Genomic DNA, 25,846 nt, shown 5'->3' on the forward strand with positions numbered 1-25,846 from the left:
ATCAGATGTTTAATTACCGTAAACTTATAATCAGATATTTATATCACAATTTGTTTACGTTTCGCTAAGGCCGTAATTCTACTTTAAAAACATGTGTGACGCGAAACAAAATTCATAACATTCATAACCCGCCAAAAGAATTAAGCACGTCTTCACTAAGGAGCGACAGTAACCTCTCAGTAGCACGCCTGGATAGCCACTGAACGGAGAAACGCCCTGACGTCAAAAAAGCTTCGATGTCCCGCTCGTAGCAGCTACAGAGCGAACAAGCGTGACGTTCCGTGACAGGAAGCGAAAGTTTTTTCCCCGTGCAAAACATAGATCCATAGCCCGCCAAAAGAAGTACAGTACTCACTTAAAAAAGCCACATATTTTATATTTAAATGTACATAAAACATTATTTTTATGATTACACTTTTTTGTAATAATTTAAATGTTTCTCAACGACCTAAAGCTGAGCTGTTAGATCAAAAGTGTCATCCTCAGAATCATTTCCTGTCATATGAAAGCATAGTAAAAGGGATAAAGTGCATTTTGAGATAAGTTAAGTATAAAAATTTTCGTGTATTGGTTCACATAAATTACGTAGTTTAGTTGGATCAAAGACCAGCGAGAGATCCAGGTTTCCTCCAGTCACAGTTGGCCGTGAGATTCGCACCTAGTCGAGCTACGCCGTTCACTATAGCCAGAAAACCGCTCTTCGACAGCCTGTTGGTGCTGTGGCCTATGTTGTGCCAGCCGTCAACAACTTCCTGGGAACAGTAAGCACACAATAAATATAGAACTGTGTAGTAAGTTTTGATATTGAAGAGTTTTGTATAAATAAGATTTCAGATAGCTGTTCTTGTCGTTCCTGCATTGGTAAACTAAGGTGCTCGTTATTGATTGTCATATTAGTCCATAAAGAAAAAAAAGATATAATATATGTAATTAATTATGTCAAAGAAGGACCCCTACTCTTTTTCTGAGAAGACTATCTGTATCGACTTTGTTTCTACATTCAACAATTAACTGCATTTTATATAATCAAACAATAATTCTGATAAATTTCATATAAATTGTTAACATGAGATATGTATATATATATATATATATATATATATATATATATATATATATATGTGTGTGTGTATATATATGTATATATATATGTATATATATATATATATATATATATATATATATATATATAGTTTTGAATCAATGTTTTTTTAATGGTTTTAAGATCCTATGATACAAAAAATATAAATGAACAAGAAAATTTAATTAACATGTTTTTCTTTTCTTCATGTTCTTCTCTTTTCCATGTATCATATTTAACGCAAATGCTAATATAATCATTAAAATTGTCATTCAAATTTGATTTCTACATTAATTATATATATAAAACTAATATAAAAATTAAATTAAAATTAACATTTTATGTCAACGATGTGGTACTTATTAGAGATACTTAGAGAGTAATAGAGATGATTTTATATTTCACCTATTATTACCTTTCAATATATTACTTTCCAAATATTAAATATAAAAAGTTCATACACATATTACTTCATTTTCCCTTGAACTAACCTTTAAGACTCCATACTCATACGTAACGTTCATGGGGAGAAGCTGATGATGGAACCGCGGTTCGTCTATTGCCTCCTTCAGGTTCTTCCCTAGCCACAGGTTCCTTATCGTTACCTGTGGGCAGTACACAAACCAATCTCTCATTTACTGGCCATTACAATATAAAAAATATAGCATTATTTCGTTTGAAATATTACTGAAAAGCGAAAATACTGTAGTTTAATATCTTGGATTGCGCTGCTCCTCAAACCACGACAAATAAATAAGGTGAAATAAACAAACAACATCATACGCAGTTTCTAGAAATCTCAAACAGCTTTAGATCGAGACAAAATGAGAGTCACATCTATACTATATGAATATACCATCTTCTTCGTACATGATTTCATTCTCTTACAACCATCGGCTTGTGAGTTACAACTGTGTAGAGTAATGATTGCTCTGTTTTGTGTAATGTTGTAACACGATGAAAGTGGTTGTTTAGTTCTGGACTCTTTTAAGTAAGTATAACTTCCCTGTAACTTAACTCATCTTTGCTACAGGATATGATTCGATTGGACCAACTATACTTGTACTAATTGTAATACGTGTATAAAACTAAGTTGCTTCACCATGTTTAGAGATCGTGTCTGGAACATCAAAATGCACTCAATTATGTGACCTGATGAGAAAATGTGTGACAATTCTTCACCCACTACACTACACTTTCTTCATACACTATATGTATTTTATAACCTAAGTGTCTCTGATGTCAAAAAGATGTAAAGACTTTTTTTAGCATCTTCGTTACCGAAGATCTTTTGATCTCTTCAGACATGACTCCAGATTCCAGTAGTCGTCTGTGAAAGTTTCAGAATCCAGACGATGCACTAAGAGGAAGCTGATATGGAGCTAAACTCAACATTTATATTGAACCAACCCTTCCCACCTACTATTAGCTATTTCATGTGTAATAGTACTCATTTATACAAGTCCGAATAGAAATATAATGCTGAATGAAAAAGTATTGACTATTTTTAATAATAACAACAGATAGTAAATACCTATAAAAATCATTCTCCCTATTCAGAAATGATTATTGAAAGTAAATGTAAAAAGAAATAATCCAGGAAATACAAACTGGCCTTGTTTACCAGAGTTAATAAAATTAAAACCGGACGTCCTGCAACACTTACGAGGGTGACTTGAGTGGTGATTTTAGAGCCACCAGCCCCTCCCACGGCAAGTTTGACATCTCCGCCACTGTCCACCACGATGGTTGGACTCATAGAGGATAAGGGTCGCTTGCCTGGGGCTATAAAGTTGTTCTCTGAGGGGGCGATGTTGTAGGAATTCTTTATGCCTGGTGTGGAGAAGTCATCCATCTGGTCGTTGAGGATGATCCCCGTGCTTGTGGAGACGAACTTGCTGCCAAACCTGACGACAAACTGGAGTAAGGAAGCTATCAATAAAACAGTGACGACTGATACTGCCTGTGGGTACTGTGTTATCTTATACATACAGAAGATTGAGTGTGCTGGTAACACTGATAGCGTTGCCCTGTTGGTCCACGACCACCACGTTGTTGGTTCCGTGGTCATCCTTCAGGTAGTGGCCGCCGTAGTAAGACACGTCATTGGATGTCCAATTACTCTTGATTTTCTCCCTCACAGCGAGTATTGCCGCTTCATCCGTTAGATTCTTTTTCACCTGGATAAAAATGTAATGACGGACATATTTTAAAGAATAAATAGGATGAAATGCGTTCTCGGTATAATATACATAATACTCACGGTATGAGAGATATTATAATTTTTAATTATACATAAAACTTATTACAATAGATACTTGTTAACAAATTATTAAAATTTTGAAGTACCAAAATTGGGTTTGTTCTCCAAATAATTGTAAGATAATAATTATAAAAAAAGTGTGGGTGTGGGGGTTTGTTCTTTGTGCGTTCTCGTACGTGTACAAAGAACAAGTAACAATAATATAAATACGTGCAGAAGAACAGTAGATTTAAAATCTGTTATCTATATTTCATATTTTATTATCAAGATCATAAGAAATAATCTCCCTTTAGATTTGAATACAGAAACATGTTTATTTATTAACAACTGAAAAAGCAAGCCTAACTATGCAGTAAAACTAAAGGTGTTTCCATTATTAAGATGGAACTAGTGTTTCTTACCTCTTCAAAAATTGTAGGATTTATTTTGTGGTAGTCCCCCAAGTCTGAGCGGCGACCGTACGCATGCTTGAAGGCTTCAATTATGAGCTGGGACCGCTGCAAGTCAGAGTAAGCGAACTGCAGGAAACCGTCCAGAACTCGCAGCATAAACGTTACTAGGATACCAGAGCCGGGGAGGGCTGCAGAGTACACTGTGGAGCCGTCGGATAGATTGGCTCTGTAGGGCTTCTCCCACTGTACCCTGAAGTAAATGGTAGTTAGTTCTGTATTTATTATCTGTGGCATCTACATACAAACGCTACTATCAATGCATTGAAATTCCTCAGATGACTATGAAGATATATTAAAAATAATTAATGCAATGTAGACAAGCCCAAGAAATTCCAAATCCATTACAAATTTGGAACGTATTATAAATGGAACGATCGACCGTCGCATAAGATTCACGTCGAGACTCTAAGAATTTTTATCTAATTTTCAAATTAGTTTGTAGTGGACACTTATTTTTACGTTAAGGAAATTGGGAAATTTTATGTTGCAACTCTCTTATCTATATTTATTTTTGAAGAATGTCCTGTTTTTTATTGCTTGCTTTTTTATTACATGACTATGTCTTATGTAAATGTTTTTGGCAATATGTGTTATCCCTTTAGAAATCGGTCACATTAATATTATTTATTATTATTACCATTTTATAATTATGTTATTACATTGTATTGACATTATTATTACATTAATTACGTTAGATTTGTGTGCCACACCATTGCCGCATTTTTTAGTTTTTTAACATCTTAGGGTATTTTGTACACCTGAAAAAAGGATAGATCTCAATCCTCGAATACATGCGATACATGTGTTATACGTGCAATGGCAAATGTTCAAGATCCTATCCTTTCAAACCCATAATGGTCAATATTAGATCAAGTATTATATTCGAAATATTTTGGCATCCACCCAGTACATCTTTCCATATTTATTACAAAATAGAAATAAATTAAACATTTATTTATTATTAAATAATGTGAGAAATTATTCCCAATATTATCGGCATAAGTGCTTTTATTATAATCTGTAATCGTGGTTATTATATTTTCATCAATATTTGTTGGAGAAATACATTTTGTTGTATTATAAGAACATTTTTGCAATTTCCTTCTTCAAAGATAACAGTAAAACTGTAGTCATTGGCTAAAATGTTGTGTATATATAAAAATATGAACCACACAACATATTTTAGCTCTTTACAGCTTTTTTTCTCTTTTTTTAGCTCTGTGGTGCTGGTGGTCTATTAAAAAAAAGAGCAACATTAGAGTGTTGAAAGGGTAATTTGTTTTAATGCTGAAAATGAGTGAATAAAAATCTGATAACTCTCATTATAATTGCAATGGAAATTCAGGTTTACAATCATGGTAGAACTTATAGTTTTTAATATACCTGTACAATGATTTTTGACATTTCAAGAATATTTTAGAGACTGAAAAGTACAAAGTAATTTCGAAAATATTGAAATCTAAACTCAATATTCAGGAAAAAATAATATTATTATTTCATAGTTTTACATATTCTTAAGTAACCCTGATAATTTAATGTAAACAATAATACATAATAACGAAATATTACTTAATTGGTTAATTAACAAATAATTAAATACACTTTCATTAGAATTAACCACATAATAATTGATATCTAAAGTGTGTGTTTATATTATTATATTAAATGTGACACGTTTAGTGTCATTATTATTGCAATTTAATTTCCAATTACGCAGTGTATCAAGTACAGTGATTATGACGAGATAACCGGATCAAACAGTGTCTATCGAGGCTGCTGCTGCTTGGAAAGTTGACCGCTGAGCGATCCTGTCCTTGAAGTAGCCCGCCTAGTCGGTCATTGGTGGTGATTCTGAAGTCACGTTAAGCCTTTGACCCCCGGGTTACGTTAGAGAGAGCTTTTTAGCCCTAACTTTGAGTGATAAAATAGGACATTCATTACTTTATTTTATACGTATAGTGAAGTCTTTTGTATCTTCAAGGCTTTCAAGATAGTATTTTATTACTTACGCGTAATTATTCATGTCCTCCTCGGTGATGATGCCGCCCGCCGCTTGGATATCATCCACAAACTTTTTGGTCAGACTGCCGTTGTACAACTCATCTGCCCTCTTGGGACTGTTTGCTATCACACTGAGAGTCTGTGCTAGGAGTGGCAGCTTGATCTTGTCTCCCTCCTTGGGCAGCCGGCCTCCCGTAGAGTTCAGAATCACCTTTCTGTATGAATTAAATTAGCTGGAATAAATAGGTTTTATACATAAATTTCTCAATATATTAATTTAAGGGTGAGTCGGAAAATGTAGTACTAACCAAGTTTGAAATTTGACAACATCCATAATTACACGTCATTTCAAAAGTATTTAGTCAGACATTTACTTAACATTACCCTAAGATAACCTTTTAAAATGTAATAAATTCACTTTTATGCCCATATTAGATAAAATAAAACACAAAACATTTTGTTTGACACTATATTACAGAAATAAAGACATTGATATTGTTATACAGTCTATAGAGAAACAAAGAGCAGCACTATTTCTCCAGAGCCCTTCAATGTTTATGGTAGTTACTAAGTTTGTAAAATAATATCTTACACAAATGTATCGCTGTTTTTAATCTTAGCAGCCTCTTCGGCAAAATGTTCAGCGAGCCTTTTATTCACAGGGACGCCTTCCTGGGCTAGTTTAATAGTCGGCTGAAAAAGAGTCTTCCATTCGAGATTCCCGAATTTACCATGGAGCTCCTGATAGCCTTTAAGTTCTCCTGGAACTCCAACAGCCTTAGGTCCTGAACAAAAATAGAATAAGTAGATTATAGGCTGAAAGAGAGCCCTTCGTTCAATCCTAATAAAGCTGGTGTGAGCTACTCATAAGTCCTTTAGTTCTCCTGGAACTGTAACAGCTTTAGGCCCTGTAGAATAATAATATAATGTAGGTTGAAACTCTTCATTTAAGTCTAAAGAGTCTCATGTGGAGATACTTTTAGTCTTTTAGTTCTCCTCGAACTCCAGCAGCTTCATGTTCTGTACAGAGGTCTCGGTGGAGCTGGTGGTCTCTTTTCCAATAGACAAATGATAAAGCAGATCGTCCTAAGGTAATTTATAAATAAAAAATTTAGTGAAGCTCTAAAATGTACGTGTACCTATAGTTGCCCAATCTGAGTGGTTGACGTACATATCCTGCGTAGCCAGTCCTGGCGCGGTCTCTCGGGCAATCAAGGAGTAGGCTTTTCCTTCTGAACTGTTGTAAATCGTCATCACAAATCCTCCACCAACTCCGTTGGATTGCATGACGCAGACCCCGTCACACAGGAGGGTAGTTATAACTGCGTCCACTGCGTTACCTCCTTGCGCCAGAATATCTCTGCAATGTCAAGAGAGTAGAAATCATAGGTGTTGTATGTTGCTGTGAGATGACATCATCCTAAATAATCGAACTTTTACGTCACCTGCCAAAACCAGCGCATGGACCTCCCTCACTGACTACGGCTGCTCGGCTGAATACACCCAGGACGGTGTCGGAAGGGGAAGGCGGCGAGAGAACGTCATCACTGGCGGGGGTGGTATGAGGGGCGGGCTGTAGACTGTAGTAGATACCTATTGCTACGATGTCTGCTACAACCACCATCACCACGAACCCAAGTATCTTTGTGGTTGTGCTGACAAGAGTAAAACAATTATACATTTTTACTTTTAAGTTAAAATAGGATTTTCAGTAATAACGTTAATTATGCATCCAATAACATTTTCCCTTATTAAAGTAACATGTGATAAATACCAGGTGTATTTATTTGACGGTGATTGAAGCACCCACAATTTTTAATGAGTTTAAAGATAATAATGTATAAAGTTTAATGCGTCTTTTGAAGACAGTCAGTGCTGACATAGTATTATAACAACATCATGAATGTTTTTTTTTATCTTTATACTCCCGTCTGCCTGGGTTGAAGAAAAATGCAAATATTGGTTGTTTGAGTGAAGTGAAAACAATAAATTTAAAAATTTGAATGTGAGATAATGTTTGTAAATTCATATACAATTGATTTGAAATACTCATAATAAATAATACAACATAAGTAGACCTAATTAAGTAAGCCAATTACCGCAAGTCACGGTGAAGATAATTCGTACTTTACAGGATAAGGTAAATACATAAATCCTGTAAATAGACACCTTGTAGGCATCTTATTGTCTGTAAATAGACATTGTGCGAAAATAAGTATTGAGCTTCAAAGACATCATAAAGATCCTAGTTATATTTATAATATTTGCGTAAAGGGATTTGACCCTGTAAAAAAATACAAAGTATAAATGTATTAGTATCGGTAAGTGGAATTTCTGGAATTAAAGTAGTTTATATTATAAATTCCCTTCTTAAAATAAATTTCATGAACTATCAGAACCAATACCGTAATCTGCCTATGGTCTCATTACGTCATAAAGTCCGTAAAAGTATTTGGAGTAACACAAATTCAAGTATTAATGGAATTATTTCCACACCTTTCCATCTTATAAACCTTCCTCGGACTTAAAAGAATATTATAAAAGAAGAATTAGCCGAATTAGTCTAGTCGTTTCTGAGATTAGCGCATGGAAACACATTTGGGGCTTTGATTTTACTCATCATTAATTAATGAAAAATGTTACTCCGCGAAACAAGAAAACATTGACACTCAAGTTTATCTTGCCACTTCGAAGCTCAACTATCCGTGTTTGAATTCAATATCCATATTTCTGAGACCCATATTTCTTCTTCTGAAAACTAAGTTAAATTGATCAGGCATAGCGTACCAAGGCTTCATAACATGCCTAAGTCGAAAGTATAAAATTACTTATAACAATAACCACGTACCCTCGTCAAACAGTTCATACTGTAGTTATACACTACTATAGTTTCGACTTTTAATAATTCATCTTCTGATGTCACTGTCAATACATATTACAAGCTAGAATGATCCATCTGGTGTCGTCATAGGTTTAAATTCACAAACACGGTACAAAGACGACGAAAAATAAATTACAAGAAACGCAACATTTGAAAGGCATATCACACGCGAATATTAAACATGATAGAACATCACGGCCGGCAGAAGACAGGACAACTCTTGGAATTTCCCCGGCAGAAGGCCGTGATGTTCTATGATGTATAATATTATGCATACAGAAAATAAAGATTCTGGCGTACATCCCTACATCGAGCCTTAGGCAGTTCCAGGAACAATGTAAAGGTGACATCGACATTTATTAACTTCCAAGGTTTTGTCCAGACAAAATGCAACCGTTAGATTAAAGATCCAGATCATCGTTCTTTTGGAATATTCTAATCTGCTGAGCTAAGCAGAATAATTTTTGATGATATTTTTTAATTTAAGCTCAAGTAAAATAGCCAGGGAAGTTGTTAATGTGTAGATGGATATAAAGATGATGCCAAACCTTTAATCCATAACAAATGTTAAAACAGTCTTAATAAATATATTAAGAAGCTCATGTATTGTTGAAAACATTGTTGAAAGTTATTTGCTAACCCCAGTCTAAATATGGGTTGTATCGATCTCATATTACGAGCATATTTCTACTACACGATACCTTCTAACCAATTTTCATTTACAAATTTACTAATCACGCTTAAATTTGGGGATTGAGACAATCACTTTTAGGCTACCTGCTTCCTAATATGAATTAATGTACATTTTAAACTTGTAATAAATTGTATAATTATTGTATGTCACTGTAAAGATGCATGCAAGCTCATCCGCCTTCTTTATTTCTGATGTAATTGACCAATTCTAATTCGACTTCACGTCCTTTTTCTATTCAAGAATTAGTATAAAACCTATGATAATGTGTGTTTAAAACAATAATGCAATTACACAGAAACAAGTAATAATAGTTTATGGCAGTTACGTTTTGATAGGCGCAACAAAGTGAATTGCGACCGTCAAAGTGAATGAGTCAACGTGTTCATTATTTTTCTGCATGACTGTATGTAGAATATACCTAAAACTGAATAAAACCACCAATACATACTGCAGGTTTACTTCAGATTTCACTTTTTTACTAACTGAGACAAATGTTAAAAAATTTAAATTTTGGTATAGCAATAGGCCAACGTTATAACTCTTTCAAAAAACTACTAATAAAGTAGTATTCAAAGTTCGTAAGGAATTTAATTTAATTATATTGAGTATAGGAGTTATTACCGGTTATGGTATTTTATTTTGGTACCCTAAATAAAAAAATCAGATAAAAATATTTTAATAGTGGATTATTATAGACAATATGAGGAAAATAATAATAATAATATGAGGAATATAAGGCTATTTTCTTTATGTCAGTGCATAGTATGTCCGAGAGTGTAAGTACCTGTCTAACATAGAACTATGAATTGAATAGATTTATTAAAGGTTTATTAAATTTTATTACTGACTGTGAAGATTAAATCGTAAAAAAATGAAACATTTATGCTTATCTGAGCTTTTCAAAATATATGGTATATATTTTTAAATACCAGTGGTTCAAAACTGAATGCACTATTAATTTAGGCCACTTTCTTCATAAAACAAAATAACCTTACTCATTTTTCATAAACCCATAGGAAAGCCTGAAACAGAACAGTTCAATTAGTTCAGTGTAATAAAACAAAATATTGAATTTACTGTTCAGTAGCTGATTCAACACATAAAACAAGTACGGGCATAAAACAAACCGAGAAGCAACAAAACAAAAAAAGTTGTATTTATTGGCTCTTATATCGATGAAACCAAACAACAGGATACATTTATTAAGACACATGAGATACTAACGCTATCTCAGTTATTAGTGCTTTCTTACCTTGCAACCATATCGCAGGATCAGGTCCCAATCTTTGGTGGAGAAGAAAATCTGAAAAGTTCATAGATTCCTATAATAAATTAAATGTGATTATGTGTCTTAGTCACTATTTCATTAACAACTCTAAGGATAGTCACATTGAACACAATTCAATGGAAATCCAACACTGATCACATGTACGCTGCAGGAATGAATTGGCAAAGTTAGATCTGAAGTGTACGATTAAGTGTTACTAACTGTGAAGGATGGCTTAAAGAAAGCCAGTTAGACTAATATCTGTGTAGGTTAGCTTAACTGCTATCTAAAACTCTTAATCTTCGTAATCGAGTTTTAAAAGTGGTTTAGTTAACAAACAACTACCTATTCGGTTCAGTAAAACACTTTAACGTAAGCAAACTGATTAAGTGAAGGAAGTTATACTTGAGCCATTAATTATGTTGTCTAGATGTTTACACTACTGCAATCTGTTTATTCCATGATGAAACATACTGTATTTTGTAAACAGTTATTTTGTGAACACTTAACGTATAGAAGGAAACAAAAGTATGAGGCATTTTATTTCCATCTTCCGTTTCATGATGATGGTATTCTTTTCTTAGAAGTAATATTTAGCACCTCAACTGACAAAGATAAAATTCCTGAGGAAAATTAGGAAATTATTGTGTTAACCAACTAGAAAATTAAACTAAAGAGTTACTTTGTGAACAGTAGGCATGAGTTTGGCTAGACAGACTATAAAAAAGAGAAGTATATTGAATAGGGCTTTAAAAAAGTAAAAGAAGAACCTCTGCCGAAAAGCTGGTAGACTAAGGAGTGAAAAGCTTTTTTTAGAACTATCTAAAACAAAGATGGTGATACCAATAACCATCTCATCTCAAGCGTATTTATTTCACAAAATGAATGAATACTTTGTACAGACTGGATCATTCTATGAAGCGGGCGAAGAACTAATGAACTCGTACGGTCAAAAATAAAATCTCCTCGAATTCAAACAAATATCACAGTACGTGCAAGTTTGGCTACAAACAAAATTACACTCTCTGGTTACTGGGGTGCACAAAATATCGCAATGATGAAAGCTAAAGACGCTATAACTCAGTTAATGAATGTGTCATTGGAAAGAGGCAAAGAAAATAGTTCACCAATGGGTAAAAACATAACCCCTCTCAGTGGCCAAAAGTTCAGTCAAGGTTCAGGAAGAACCACAGCACTTGCAATGCATTGCCGAATATGTTCGCAAACTTATTTGGGACGAGGGATCTGGATATGTGTACCTCTCTAATAACGATTGATTATTCGTAGTCCTTCGATTCCATAAACCATATTTTCTTCGTGCGAAATTGAACCACTTTGACATCCTCGAGAGTCAAATTGCTTGGTTCAGGCCTTGTTTCGAAAAAGCCTAAAGTTACGATGTTGAGGGCCAAATATCTCACCTTCCCTTAACAAATTTAAGGGAACGGGATTTTTCCGGGTATTTGCCATCGTTTAATGGCATACAAAATCAGTAACACCACGTTTCGAGATGTGCCATCTGACCTTTTCTTCTGTTGCACTACTCCACTTTTCAAATGAATGAAATTACACTTCATACTTAGTGTGACAAATTGTAAAATTCATCAGAAAAAACCTGATTTACATAACTGGTCGCATCCTAAAGGGAGAAAGGAGAGGTAGTTTCTGATCCAAAAGGTTTTTGGTGTTTAAAATTAGGAAGAGAGAGAGAGTATTCTCTTAGATTTTGCACATTGCTAAGTTTCCAAATTGCATATGAAGTAAAAATATTATTTTTAATATTTTAATTTTAATTTTGACCGTTTTATTTTTGTTAAATTCAGTATTCAGTATTATATGATACTAGGCCTAATTACTAAATGCTGTTCGTTTGACGAAGTATTGAATTTGATTTATTAGAAATAAATTCTATTCTATTTTATTTCATTTAAAATTCATAAGGAATTTTATATAGCTATAATTTTATATATTTATATAGCTTCATAGAATTTTAATAAAGCTTTATGGGGGTAAAGAAATTATGTTTAAAATAAAACTATTCCATAAACAAATTCTTCTTGAAAATGTGTTCCTTACTCTTTTACAATATATTTAGCGCACCTTGAAAATACTACAAGATTTTTTATCTGTTTGAAAGTGTATGTGTATGTATTACATGATGTACTTTTCTATGCTTAGTTATTTGACTATCAAACGGAATAACATCCGGCGTTGACAAATATAATAAATATATTATAATACAACTCACTAATACAAAACCTTTAAATATATAATACAAGAATGTAATATGAAAAGGTGGGTGTTAGTCATTATTCTTTTCATTGTTTTACAAACTCTAAAATATGTTAAAAAAACTTCTCGAAAATGGTTGCAGCCTTAACTGACACAAACCTGGGGGGATGTGCTGGCATATTTATCACTTTGAAAATATTATTAAGGTGACAGCAAACGAGTTTTAGAGACTTAAGTTATTGGAATGTAAAATTCGTCAAATTAAAATACAAAATATGTTTGTAATAAAGTTTTGCTGCCATACTAAAAATAACACACATAATTAAAAGTAGGATTTAACTTTGAATTATTTACCTGTATGTGTATAAAGCGTTCTATTTTAGAAGAGAGGAAGTTAGGATATAGCATCTCGTATTTAATCTAGACTAAAAATAATTTTACCAGTAAAAAAACTTGTCTTTAAAATCATGTTATTCCAACCCTGCTTAAATACTAATATGAAACCTTAGTGATAGTGAGGTACGTGACCTATTTTTATTGATACAATCTTAAATAACACATTTCTAAACGAAATTCCTATTATAACAAACAAATAAAAAACAAAAAACAACGTGTGGTGGTTGTGTTTGTTTATTATTAACTCTTAACAAATATAAAAATATGCACTTCCAAATGAGGCTAAAATAAGGAGTAGTCTTGATAAGGTTTATTTTCCTACAAGGTCTTTACAGTAAAACATGTTACCTTCCCTTTCTTAGAAGATGAAACCTGAAGAAAATAGAGATGACCAGATGAGTCTCTACAATTTTCATTTCCTACTTTATTGCTGAGTGTTTTGGGGAAGAAGTAATGTTACAAATTGAACAAAAATAACAACAGAAGACTTTTAGTAGCCTGAGCTATAAGGTGGAGTTTTCCTCATAACTTAAATTAAACTTAAATTTTTTTTGGAAAATAGATAATAAGATTTGTTTTTTTCCTAAAATTAAGTGATAAACGTAATTCAGTTTTTACGGTCTTTCTCGATAGCTAAAAATAATCCTAAAAGTCAATACAATTGAGGTTTATAATTATGAATTATTGCATTCGAATTTTTTTTTTAAGCAAAAGGAAATAAAGGAAATGAAAAAAGTTAGCACTATGATGAAAACGTATGGATAGGTTTAGGTTTAATACACGTGTATTACTCACAGTCACTCCTAAGTTAATGCAACCTCTAACATGTACAGAGAGTTTTTATAGTCGTGCCAATCACGATTCCTTCAAACGTTTCGTACATAAATCTATTTATTTATACATAGTAATACAGCATAATATTTTAAATAGAATCTTGCCTTTTAAATTAACACAATCATTGCTGTTGCAAGGTGTACCTTGAAATTTAAATCAATATAACCGGAAATACAGTTTTAAAACTTTTGATTTTTTTATATAATATGGTGGTCTTAAGACCATGGTAATCTTTTGCTCTTAGTCTCTACTGAAATATAAAATATTTTTGTGCTCTACTCAAAATAATATTCATAATGCTACAGTTCAAGATGTTGAAAAGAACCAAGTTCATCCCGCTATTGCAATCGTACATGTTGGCTTAAACTTTAAATTATACATTAGGTCATGAATACGTGGTTTGTTTGCATAAAATAAAGATAATAATAATGATTTTAAGTCTTAAAAAGTCAGAAAAGTACTGATCCAGAATATATTTAATTATTGAAGCTTACGCCTTAGAACATGAATACTTTCATTATTTCCTTAAAATGTGATAAAATAAAAAGTTTATAGAGATAAAAATTGTATATAGATAAAAATTCAGAAAAGTAATGCGTCATAATATACATTTTATAAAACCATTTTGATAAGTTTTGTTTTGTTATATGTCGTAGCTTACCTGTGTGAATGCACACTACTACTAGATTAAGGTTAGTTATCAGTATTACTGCTTTTATCACTTAATCGCCTCTCTGCTGTTATTTTCATTGTCATAAACTATTATCCTTATCGAGGCTCTACATTAATCCATTCATTTAGAGAAAGAAACTTCTTTAAAATTACATCAACCTATTAAATACGTTTAAAAGGCCAGTGTTACTAAATTATCAGATTACAAATCTTTTCAAGTTCGTTATTTATCTTAAGAGATAGACCGATTGTGGCATCCTAATATTTTCCGTCCTGACGTGGAAACATGATATCGAACAGAATGGGAGTCTTTTGGTACCAAGATAAATATACTACTAAAACAGTGGTTCAGAGTCGGATGTATCAGCAGCCATGTTGAATGTAGGCTAGTCCCGTAAGAACATGTTTACACCCTCGCTTTGATCGTATAATTGTGGATGATGTCTCGTTTTTGAGTTTTTGGATTCATCAGTAATTTAATTTGTTGTTGAGAAAAATATTTTACACAATTTGGCTCTTTATACACTACAAATTGTACACTTTAAAACGAAATTTAAAAGCTTCATGGAGCGTATTATTTTTACTTATAAAATGAATCATGTTCCATAATTCTATTGCCAAGAATAATAGCTGCTTAAAAATGTTTGGTGTTAACATTGCTCATACAAGGTTTTTTTTTGTGGTGTGGGACTCCCCTAAAAACGGGTTTACCCACTAAAAAACCTCCTCTACTCTTTAGGATTCTAACCTGGGATTGTTTATCACATTACTTCAGGCTAGGCCTAATTTGGCTTAAGCCCGTGGGGCTCGCTCCTTATCCAGCCGCTCGGTCAAGGGATCTGGGCCACTTCGCGGTCCAGATCGGATTTCTTTTCCAGGAGGATGCCCCGGACGAACTGTGACAAATAATCCCAGTTCCCCTCATCCTCCATAATCTTTTCGCAGACCGTATCCACCGAAAAAACCCCGAGTTTTCTTGTGGCCTCCAGGCGGACACCTTTCCCAACGCGGACAGCAGAAGAAGGTCCGCGTCGTAACACTCAAAGTAGTTTCATTATAGCTGGATGTGGACTCACGATGTCTTTAACGTCCTTTTCGGCCCTGTTAGGCACAGGTCCATTTGGTACTTTTTGGATAGTACTTTAAAGTTATCTGAGCATTCCTGCAACTATTAGGAGCAAGGTAGGATTACCACACCAAGTTCCGTGTAACAGGTTTCGCTTAGGTGGCACGCAAGCTTTAATCTATGGCTCATTTCCTTCTCGAGACATCCTGTGGACAGACAGAAAGGCTGATAATTAAAAAACTGTTTATAATTCCTACAATAGGAGAATAAGAAACTGTGTATCTTTACTGAGCCATAGCTTTTAATGTAATGGTATGGTTGGGCATGCACCATCATAGAAAAATTCTTCCCTAAGTAGACTTTTTACACAATATTTATTGTTCAAAAATGAAATCTTTGGTGATATATCTGCATAATGCATTGCTATTTTGATCAATTAATCATATTTAATATCATAGTTAAAATAAAAGAGTACCGGTGAGATAAGGTGGGACCTACAAAGTGCGCTGAAATCAAATCTTGCTACCTAATTTTATCAGGCACTTTTCACTCTATTTCTTTTCATTATATGATTAAAAGACACGTTTTTAATCTAAAATTATTGTACCCAGTTTTTCAAAGTTTTATAACCTCTTTAATAACCTATTTATTCTGATTTTTATTACCCCCAAGACCAACGTAAAATATTCGCTAACGCTATTCCAAATCTCATGGAGTGACATACGCAATCTTCGAACTCAGTGTTGCCAGTGTTGGTAATATATGAAAGAAGCTTCATAAAAATGTCGTCTATTGGTCAGTTCGCTTTTGAGATATCGTCCAGGCAGATAGATAGACAGACAGAAATGCATTTTTCACAGCACCTCGAGTGAAAGGAGATACTTAAGAATTTAATCTAAATTTTGATCAAATGTTAGATTCTTCAGATATTTACACACAATTTCAGATCAATATCAGTGTACAATAACCGATACATCGATATCTCCTGATATACTATGCGAGAAAAAACTGAGTGGGAGCAAATGCAAATGTAGCAATTGTATACCGTACGTAAATTGAAGCACACTTTTATTATTTCTTTTAAGTTTGTATAAATGTATCAAATATTGTTTTCCAACTGATATTCAAGTATACTTGGAAACTTCATGTGGACTGCTTTCTCAAAGAAATAAATTACAATTGTCAAGATCAACAATTTTACACATTCATTACTAGTTTTTTTTATGTGAAATTCAATTTACCACAAACCTTGCTACCGTAATATTGTTCTAAAAGCTATTGGTAATTACCGAAGATTGCCATTCCACACTTTAAATCAAGATCGATTTTGGTCAAGCAAAAACATTTAAGGACACATTTCGAAACATTGTTTATTAATGTTAGTCTATTGAGAAATGTAAGGAAATGAATGAAAAATATAAAGATATGTTCTACGAGATAGTAAACATTATGAAAAGATCCTTACATCTCGAATGTTTTTGAAATTTTCCCATAGAAAATACCCACATTTTCTTCAGCAATTTAAATACAAGAAACTAAGAATAATTCAAGTGTAAAAATACAAACTCTAGCCAAATATTTACTAAATACTAAATTTCTGTGTTTAAATATTCTGCCAACAGAAAATCTCCATCACCACAACCTTTGAAAGCTTTCAAAGGTGTGGTGATACTCTTATGTGTTCATTGTTCTTCATAAGCTATTCTCATACAAGCTACTGAGACAAGAATCAGAATGATATTATAGAAATATTTACATAATAATATATTTATGGTAAAACATAGTTGGTAGTTTTCACCATAAGAAAGTTAGCATAAACAACCTGTAAAAAGTCTTGTTATACTGCACTTTAAAGTAAGTGCAGTAAAACACTGTTAGTTCATTTATAACCCAACTCTTTTTGATAAATTTATACCAACACTTAATTTAAACTTTATCTCTAAGGAAAAACGAAGAAACTTCCTTAATTACCTCATTAGCATTTCTACCGACATTTGCGCCCATTCTTTAAAGTTACGTCGAGTACAAAGAGTATTTTCTTTAAATATTCTTACATTTCGTTTCTTTTAGTTGAAATTCTATGAATCGGAAGTAGACGTTTTTAAGGTAAATATTATTTTACTGTTCATTGTTAAGAGTTTCGAAAGTTAAACAAAACTGCCACTGCCTCTTATTTCAGCTTCAGCGCGCGGATAGGCATTTCTGGGTTGGAACAGGTATAAACCACACGACATACTAGAATTTATCTTGATGCCCTACAATAACACAATATACCTGTATATATATACTCGGTCTGTGAAACATAATTTTGTTCAATTTCAGCCCTTATAATCTTCTTCCGGCCTAAGTTGTTCGCGGTGCCTTATTCAAGAAAGTAATCTGAGAAATCTACTTGGTAGAAAAGCATCTATATCTAATAATATTGTAATTTACTTTTGGTCTAAAGTATTTTAGATGCCTTACTAATGTTTTTGCTCTTATCAATAAAATACGCACATACACAGATCTGACAAGTCTTTTTCAATCTAACATCCTCTACTTTTAGATATTTTAATCTACTTTCAGTCTAATTTATTTCGGGTACAGTACTAGCGTTTGCATTTTATCATCGATCAAGAAAATATGTACATACGTTGGTCCGATCTGGAAAAATCTACTTCAATCAAAAGATGTCTTCTTCCAATCATTCTAAACTAAGGTATTTCAGGTACCGGTAGTTTATTTAGAGACACATGTTTGTTAAGATTCACCTCTGTACGAGAACGGAGTTGATACAAAAAATATAGTTTTTCTATGGTTTACAATCCTATTTTAGCCTCTATGAGTGGTCTCTCTTAAAGAAAATTCAATTTATCTGTATGTTGAGAGAATTATATACATGCATATCAAATTTCACCTTTGTACATTTGGCATTTGAAAATTTAAAAAGAAACATTTAGGTTTGCAACCATATCTCAAATACTATGGATGGTTAATCTTCTTGGAAAATCTTTGCTTATTCTTTTGAGAGCATAAGGCACGTGCATTTCAAAGCTCCAGGCCATCTGAAATTCATAAACAAATATATAGTTTTTCTAGGGTTGTAGCCCTATTTCAACCCCGTTAGGTGTTTGAAAATATTGTTATTTGTCTGTTGAGAGCGTTTGTGCTTGACAATTGTATCATTTTCAAAGAAATACCAAGCAGCATTTAATCAAAAAACGATTTTTAGGTTTTAAGTTTTGTTTAAAAATGAATTTTTACGTAGTCAAGAATGAGTTTTATAATGGTAAATGTATAATCATGGAATTTCGTTGACTTTAAGTTAAACCTTTCACTATGTAGATTGGAACTATTTCTAGTTCGCCTACCGTGGGGATGCAAATTTTCCAGTATGTCTATCTGTCCGCAGGACATCTCAAGAATGATGTGAGCTATAGGTTTTGGATTTTGCATGGAACCTAATCGAAGCCTGTCACGCAACTCGAGTTGTGGGCTCCTACTCTTAGTTTGTAAAAAGTGTACAAATCTTATTAAACTCTTACTCTATAACCAGCTATTTAAATTTACAGATTTGAATATAAATGTATCATTATCAATATCTGAGAAAAGCATTGTATTATAAGGAGCTCTACTTTGAATATTAGCTCTTATCGGTGATTTTTCTTTGCGTACGTTATATGAAATATGAATCACGGCGTTGCATTAATGATGAGTTTTAGACTAGGTCCAAAAAAATAAATAGTACTATATATTGGTTCCTCCATTGTATGAATGATCAGAAGCTATCGCCTTGATACGAACATGATGATGCGTGTTCTGGAAAATCTAAATTGAAAATCGTTCATATAAGTTCTTTCTTGTTGAAACTGAAACACAAAGGTCTGTAGTTTCTAACAATATCATGTTAGGAATTATATTTAGAATTCGTATACATTTTCATTTTGGAATCACCTTTTAGTAATGAAGATCATACAACTTTAATTTTAGAATAAATCATTTGTTAATCTATTCATATGTTGCAATTTTGTTATAGCTCTGAATATTTGTTCTTTCAAACATCGCTATCGTGGGATGGGTTCATTCAATGTGAATGTTGAGTTTAGCTTGACTTCAGACCAGTATCATATCTGAGGTGAAACGCTGTACTAAGCAGAAGGTGAAATGGATATAAACTCAAAAGTCGCATTGAAATGACATTCTCGCCATAGCTGCTTTATGTGTAAATAGACTCCACCACCGTTCTTTATGACCGTGTTTAAAACGTAGTACTGCACTCTGTCGTGCACTTGATGACACAATGAGAATACCTCTTCACTTGGATTGCTAGAGGTTACTGCTGGTTAAACCAGACGGAGCTCTTTTGTGGCCGAGGTGTCCAGAATGAAAAAGTCAAGTCTGTGACAGTGTCAGATCTCAGACAATGCATTAAGCGGAATATTAAATTTAGTTAAACTTAGCATTTTGACATTAAAAGAAATTTTCATTATTTTGGTGAGAGAATAAATACAAAAATCTTTAAAATGATGTCATTTAAAAAATTATTATATTTGTCTCTCTTATCCTTTATGAGTTAATTAGACAAGATTAACAATCGAACGAAATTTCACTGTTTTTCTAAAACCATTTATAAGTTGCAAATAAAGGGAATCACAAAAACACATAAACTAACAAGTAAGATACCACTTAATTATGATAATAGGAAATGTGTTCCATATTTCGAAGTATGGATTACGCCCAACACTTTTCAGTACAAATCAATTATATGTATACTAATATAATATACATAAAGGATTGTGTAATATAATTTTAGAGTGTGAGTACGATAATTATGAAAAAGCCGGTGAAAGTGTATTTGTTGTAGTATATCTCATAGCAAATACAGTAATAGTTCACCCTTTTTTTACTTTACGGTGTTGTAAGAATATGTTTACTTAGCGTTTAATTTTACAGAACATTGGTAACGTGAATAATTGAAAGTTACTAATTTGCTTCCATGTTATTGGAGAGATAATTATATAATTTGGTTCGTTAATCATCTTTTTCTATAAATTATAAATGTACATAATTTAAGATAATATATTTAAGATTTTAATCCTTATAAGGTCGGTAAATATAAAGATTAATGGAGCTAGTAGGCTTTTACTTTTAAGAAAGACAGAACGTTCAAAGACGAAGATGAATGTAAAGTTTCTTTTCGAAAGCCAAGCTTTTAGGAATGGAAGATGAATTGAAGTTCATCAGTATTTCTTTCCGAGAGATATATTGCACTGTGAACAATCTATTTACAGTTTTCGTTATTAATATCCTTGTTAGCAAATAATTTAATTTAATAACATTTTCGTTGAATCAAGAATCTCAAATATTACAACAGAGGTATTTATTTGATGGCCACCTGCGGCTTTGTATGGTTTTAAACGAAGTAACATGTATATATTTGATTTAATTTAGAGAAGAATATTTCACACACAAATCCTCTGCCTGACAGAGCCGAACTCTTTGATAGTAATTTTCATTGTTTGTAAATAAATACTGCAGTGACCGGCATTACATATGGACTGTGTTTGTCACATATTTGCCTGACAAGCGGGAAAATGTGGTTTTATTGAATACCTTTGTATTGGTTTCGGATCAAACGGAATAATTGGAATTAGTGATGTGAAACTCAGCTTTGCATTGGCTCTGTTGTCGCTGTCGTTTGTATTCGTTTTGTACTAGCAAATTTACAAAAGCACTTCACAATTCAAACGTTGCAATTGAGTGAGTCGAAGTGGATGTAATACAACCGGATACATATGCTCGTTTGGTTTTGAATTCCAACTGAATCGATTTTTATGCCCTAAAAACATTCTTAGTTTAATTGTAAAACATTTTGGATTTCTAGAAATCTTAGTTTGAATTATACACATGAGTACGTAATAAGTACTGTAGTAAAGAAGACTCCAAAATTGTAAAGGTACGGGCATAATTATTTTAAACGAATCTTTTGCAATTAAAATTAATGTAGTTTTTAAAATGCATATTTATCACTTTTTAACTTTACCGTTGAGTATGTGAACTCAAAAGTAACTTTAAAATCTGGAGAAAACTCTGTGATGCTTGAATTGTCCTAGAGGTACGAGCATATAGCTCCAAATCTGAAAAGCTTTGTGATGAAAAGTAGTAAGGTAAAAGTAATGAGTAATAATTTACAAAAGTGTGTATATTTCCTAATCGTTTCATAAAATAATTGTTTTACAGCTCTTGCAAATTAGGCAATCTAAGTTTTCTGTGTGACAAACGCAACATTCTTTTGCAAGCTGAAATAAACTAAGAGCTTAACTCGTTATATCGGTTTTAGGAGTTGCACGTAACCACGTTTAGATCAGTTCTGAGGCCTATTCATTTACTGTGTGTTAGGAATTTTTCAGACGATCACAATTATACCGTAGTAAGTGAATCAATTACACACGAAAGACAACTAATTATAAGCAACTATAACAATAATTGGCTGAGCGTCCGCAAAGCCTGTCACTCGAGGAGCTTACAAAAGTAACTTTTGTCTGTCTCTCCGTTCTATATCTCGATAACGAAATGACCTGTACACTTTAAATATTGTGTGGAACTTCTGTAAAGTTAATATTGAATTTAAAGATAGTGCCTGTCATAACATGGGATTCAGCTGAGCATTACCAAAAACGTTTACGTTGGTCTTATGGATAATGACAAAGACAACAAGAACCTCGCAGAGTAAATATATTTGCAAGCAAATAAAACATTATTATAGTCAAACAACAAATATAACAAGTGGCATAGATCGATAACACATGGTGCCAAACTAATCAACTATGAGTTATCAACTTGGAATATTTCATGTTCCGTTGTTTCTTAGCGTAGCCTCCTGTTACACACAACACGTGCTGCAGCGTACTCCTACCGTGATAGTACACGTGACATCATACTCGTATGTTCAACGAACTATGGAATAGCTGATGAACAACATTTCACAAAATTCAATTGGATGTGTATATTTTTAAGTTATTAAGTTCGTATAGTTGTTTAGTCAGCGCACGTAATCGAAGGGCCGGGCTCCCTGATGGGCAGCGGTGGGGTTTCCTTTATAAAAGCATCGGTTGGCGACTCTACCTGTGTTATACTCGGTGTGTGAGCCATGCATGCAGGGCTTGGACTGGATAACGAGCTTGTCGGTCTTGATGTAAAACACTGCAAGGTCAGATGTACAACACTACAAGGTCAGATGTACAACACTGCAAGGTCAGATGTGCAACACTGCAAGGTCAGTGTAAGGTCAGATGTAAAACACTACAAGGTCAGGTGTACAACACTGCAAGGTCAGATGTACAACACTGCAAGGTCAGATGTACAACACTGCAAGGCCAGATGTACAACACTGCAAGGTCAGGTGTACAACACTACAAGGTCAGATCTGCGAAGTTTCGGAGCTTTACCTCTACATTAAATGACTGCTGATTTTCAACTATAGTAATGTTTAGTTCATTTATTTTTTAAGGGCTGTGGCTAACAGTGCTTCTGAACGCACGATTACCAAGATCAACACCGAATTAAAAAGATTTAAATATTGCGACGAAAGAGAAAAGTAAGCAGATTATGTACACCATCAAAACGCCCAGGAGGGTCAAAAACGGTTTTGACGATTTTGCTAATGTATCATCCGGCTAACCATTTATAATTTTCATTTACAAAAAAATGTTTTCCAACTATCTATATGTTAGGCCTACTCAATGAACTTAGAGAAAATGTAAATTTCAAGGTCAGAAAAACTAGTTCTCATTTATTTCTGGCGATATGGAATTTAAATGGGGGAGAACCCAAAACAGTAAGAAAATTATTAATTGATAACTCGGACATTCGTAAAAAAGAATCTTATATTATAGGTGGGAAGGGTATATTCGTTTCATCAGGTGCACAATTGAGTGCACTTCGATGACGATCCCAAAGCACGGTGCAGCAACCGATTCTTCTACACATAACGCAGCTATGGTGGGAAGGGTTGATTCAATGCGAATGTTGAGTTTAACTCCAGTTCACCATCCTCTTACGTGCAGCATCTGAAATCTGATGCTGTTGTAAACTTGGCTCCTTAAATTTGAAGTCATAATCGTCTGAAGGGATCAAAAACTGTCGGCGAAGAAAAACGAAGAAGCTCAAAACGATGAGGCAATGAGAATACCTCTTCACCTATATTGCACTACTTTTTGTAGTCTGGGTGTCTCTGATTTCAAAACGATGCGGGGGGTTTCGTTTTTGTTTAATACCCGAATAAATTAACATATGTGGTTTCTTTATGTGTGTATACCTATATTACTTTTTCGGGGAAATGATTTAGTAGATAATGACATGGATGATAAAATTTAAAAGGAAGAGATTAAGAACCATGCTATTCTTACGTTTAATGGAGTTAAGGAAAGCTCTTGTTTTAAAGAACGCTTTATGGAACGTTAATCAGTTTCTGATGGTTTCATATCTTTTTTGAAGAACTAATGCAACGTTATAGGAATATTTTAAGCACATTATAGGAATAGCAATCACTCCAACGATTACTAGTGGTGCTAATTACTTAGATCTAACCTTAAAAAAATACAGTTTCCGGTTTCTAACATGCAATAGGAAAATACAGAAATTTTAAGGAAGATACTCAAATAAGAGGCACAGCTTACCTTAAGGTGGCAAACCACTCAACTTCCTCGTTCTTGGGTATTGACTGGACTATCGGCAACCCAACTACGAGGTTGTACAGAACATTTCCCGATACGTTAATTGGTAGATAAATAGGTAAGTAAACTATTACGTACTTCATGTTTTTTTTAGTTCTAATATAAACGTGGAAATATTATTTACAAAGATAATAGATGTATCAAAACAGCACTAGTAAGCTATTCTTTCCGTAACACTGAGTTAACAGATTACAAACAATGAAATATAATTAACTAACAGATATAATATTCTCATTTTGAAGTATATAAATTAGCCATGTAAATAAATTTTGAACTAGATTCGATTGATCCAAAGTTATACAAATTTGAAATAGTGTGGAGCAATGTTTTATACATTGATTTTAAAATAATGTATCTTTATCTTTAAGCTCCCTGCTTGCATATTCATAAAGCATAATGAATCTTACAAGGCTAGTGAGTATATCTCAAGAAGTAGATATAAAATCAATAATCAATATGATCAAGATATTTTATACTCAATAATGCTTTAGTTAACATTAAAAGTGGGTCATAACGTTATTGTAGGTCAGTTCACTTTTTCCCAGGAACCAGAATCTTTATGTGGTGGAAAGCATTCAACGAAATACTAGAAGTTTCTATAGGCCGGGATTTGTAAGGACCATGATCTTCTACAGTATAAGGTAAGAGCTATCGAGACATTAACCAGGCATAGATCTGAATCTAGGAGGGAGAAATTTCTTAGGACATTAGAATCTGCAATAAGCACTTTTAGAGCAGGATGATCTTAAAATAGGCTGGAGTGTTTGTCGTGGCCTCCTAGAAGTTACGTTAACGTATATATGGGACATTGCACCCTCAAATGCATGTGGCTTTTAGAAGACGGAGGTTTAATAGTTTCAAAACACCAGGTCACAACAACGAGATGAAATATAATGTAATATTTTAACTGGTGACCTGAAGGTTTTAGTTTGTTATTTGGGTGGTACGAATAAGCTAATAAATATACAGAATGGATGTTCATACAATGGTACAATACAATGGTTTTTTTGCATTCTTGCGAATTCTCCGATAGTATTTTGCGGATTTGTTCTTAAGGCCAAGGTAAAAATATGTAATGGGTTAAATATGCCTTATTTACCATATTTTTATCAATAATTATAAGATTTTAAGCTTTCATTTCAAAAGCAAGTAAAGATCGATAATTCAAATTAGCACATTTTTTAAGTAGATAATTAATATCATATGTTTTAAGATGGCGGACAGTTAAGATTTTTAAAGCTTATAAACACTTCATCTAATAGGATACGGTACTGAAAATTTATTTCGACTAAT

At 33.2% G+C, this 25,846-nt stretch overlaps 1 protein-coding gene across 2 annotated transcripts; it reads right to left on the minus strand.

Annotated features, from left to right (window-relative positions):
- Positions 1 to 544: 544 nt before the first annotated feature.
- Positions 545 to 24,515, minus strand: LOC124363019 (scoloptoxin SSD14-like). 2 transcript variants are annotated; one of them, XM_046818080.1, is made up of 11 exons: positions 24,497 to 24,515; positions 10,625 to 10,675; positions 7,243 to 7,452; positions 6,937 to 7,157; positions 6,390 to 6,582; positions 5,806 to 6,012; positions 3,746 to 3,986; positions 3,074 to 3,261; positions 2,748 to 2,988; positions 1,573 to 1,686; positions 545 to 752 (listed from the first exon to the last, which is right to left on the minus strand). In XM_046818080.1, the coding sequence occupies exons 2-11, from the start codon at positions 10,633 to 10,635 to the stop codon at positions 600 to 602; spliced, it is 1,779 nt and encodes a 592-aa protein (XP_046674036.1). In that variant the 5' UTR covers positions 10,636 to 10,675; positions 24,497 to 24,515; the 3' UTR covers positions 545 to 599. The 2 variants fall into 2 exon arrangements, with proteins under 2 accessions (XP_046674036.1, XP_046674035.1); XM_046818079.1 differs by lacking the exon at positions 24,497 to 24,515 and adding an exon at positions 14,763 to 14,785.
- Positions 24,516 to 25,846: the final 1,331 nt, after the last annotated feature.

This window comes from Homalodisca vitripennis, chromosome 5 (assembly GCF_021130785.1).
Source record: "Homalodisca vitripennis isolate AUS2020 chromosome 5, UT_GWSS_2.1, whole genome shotgun sequence".
Taxonomy (NCBI): domain Eukaryota; kingdom Metazoa; phylum Arthropoda; class Insecta; order Hemiptera; family Cicadellidae; genus Homalodisca; species Homalodisca vitripennis.

Bases quoted from the DNA above. Each gene is read 5' to 3' on its own strand.
- LOC124363019 (XM_046818080.1), bottom strand. The intron at 6,583-6,936 runs GTACACGTACAT...ATTTTTGTTCAG, and splicing joins CTCAGATTGGGCAACTATAG to GACCTAAGGCTGTTGGAGTT. The intron at 3,987-5,805 runs GTAAGTAATAAA...CATTTACTTCAG, and splicing joins GAGGACATGAATAATTACGC to GGTACAGTGGGAGAAGCCCT.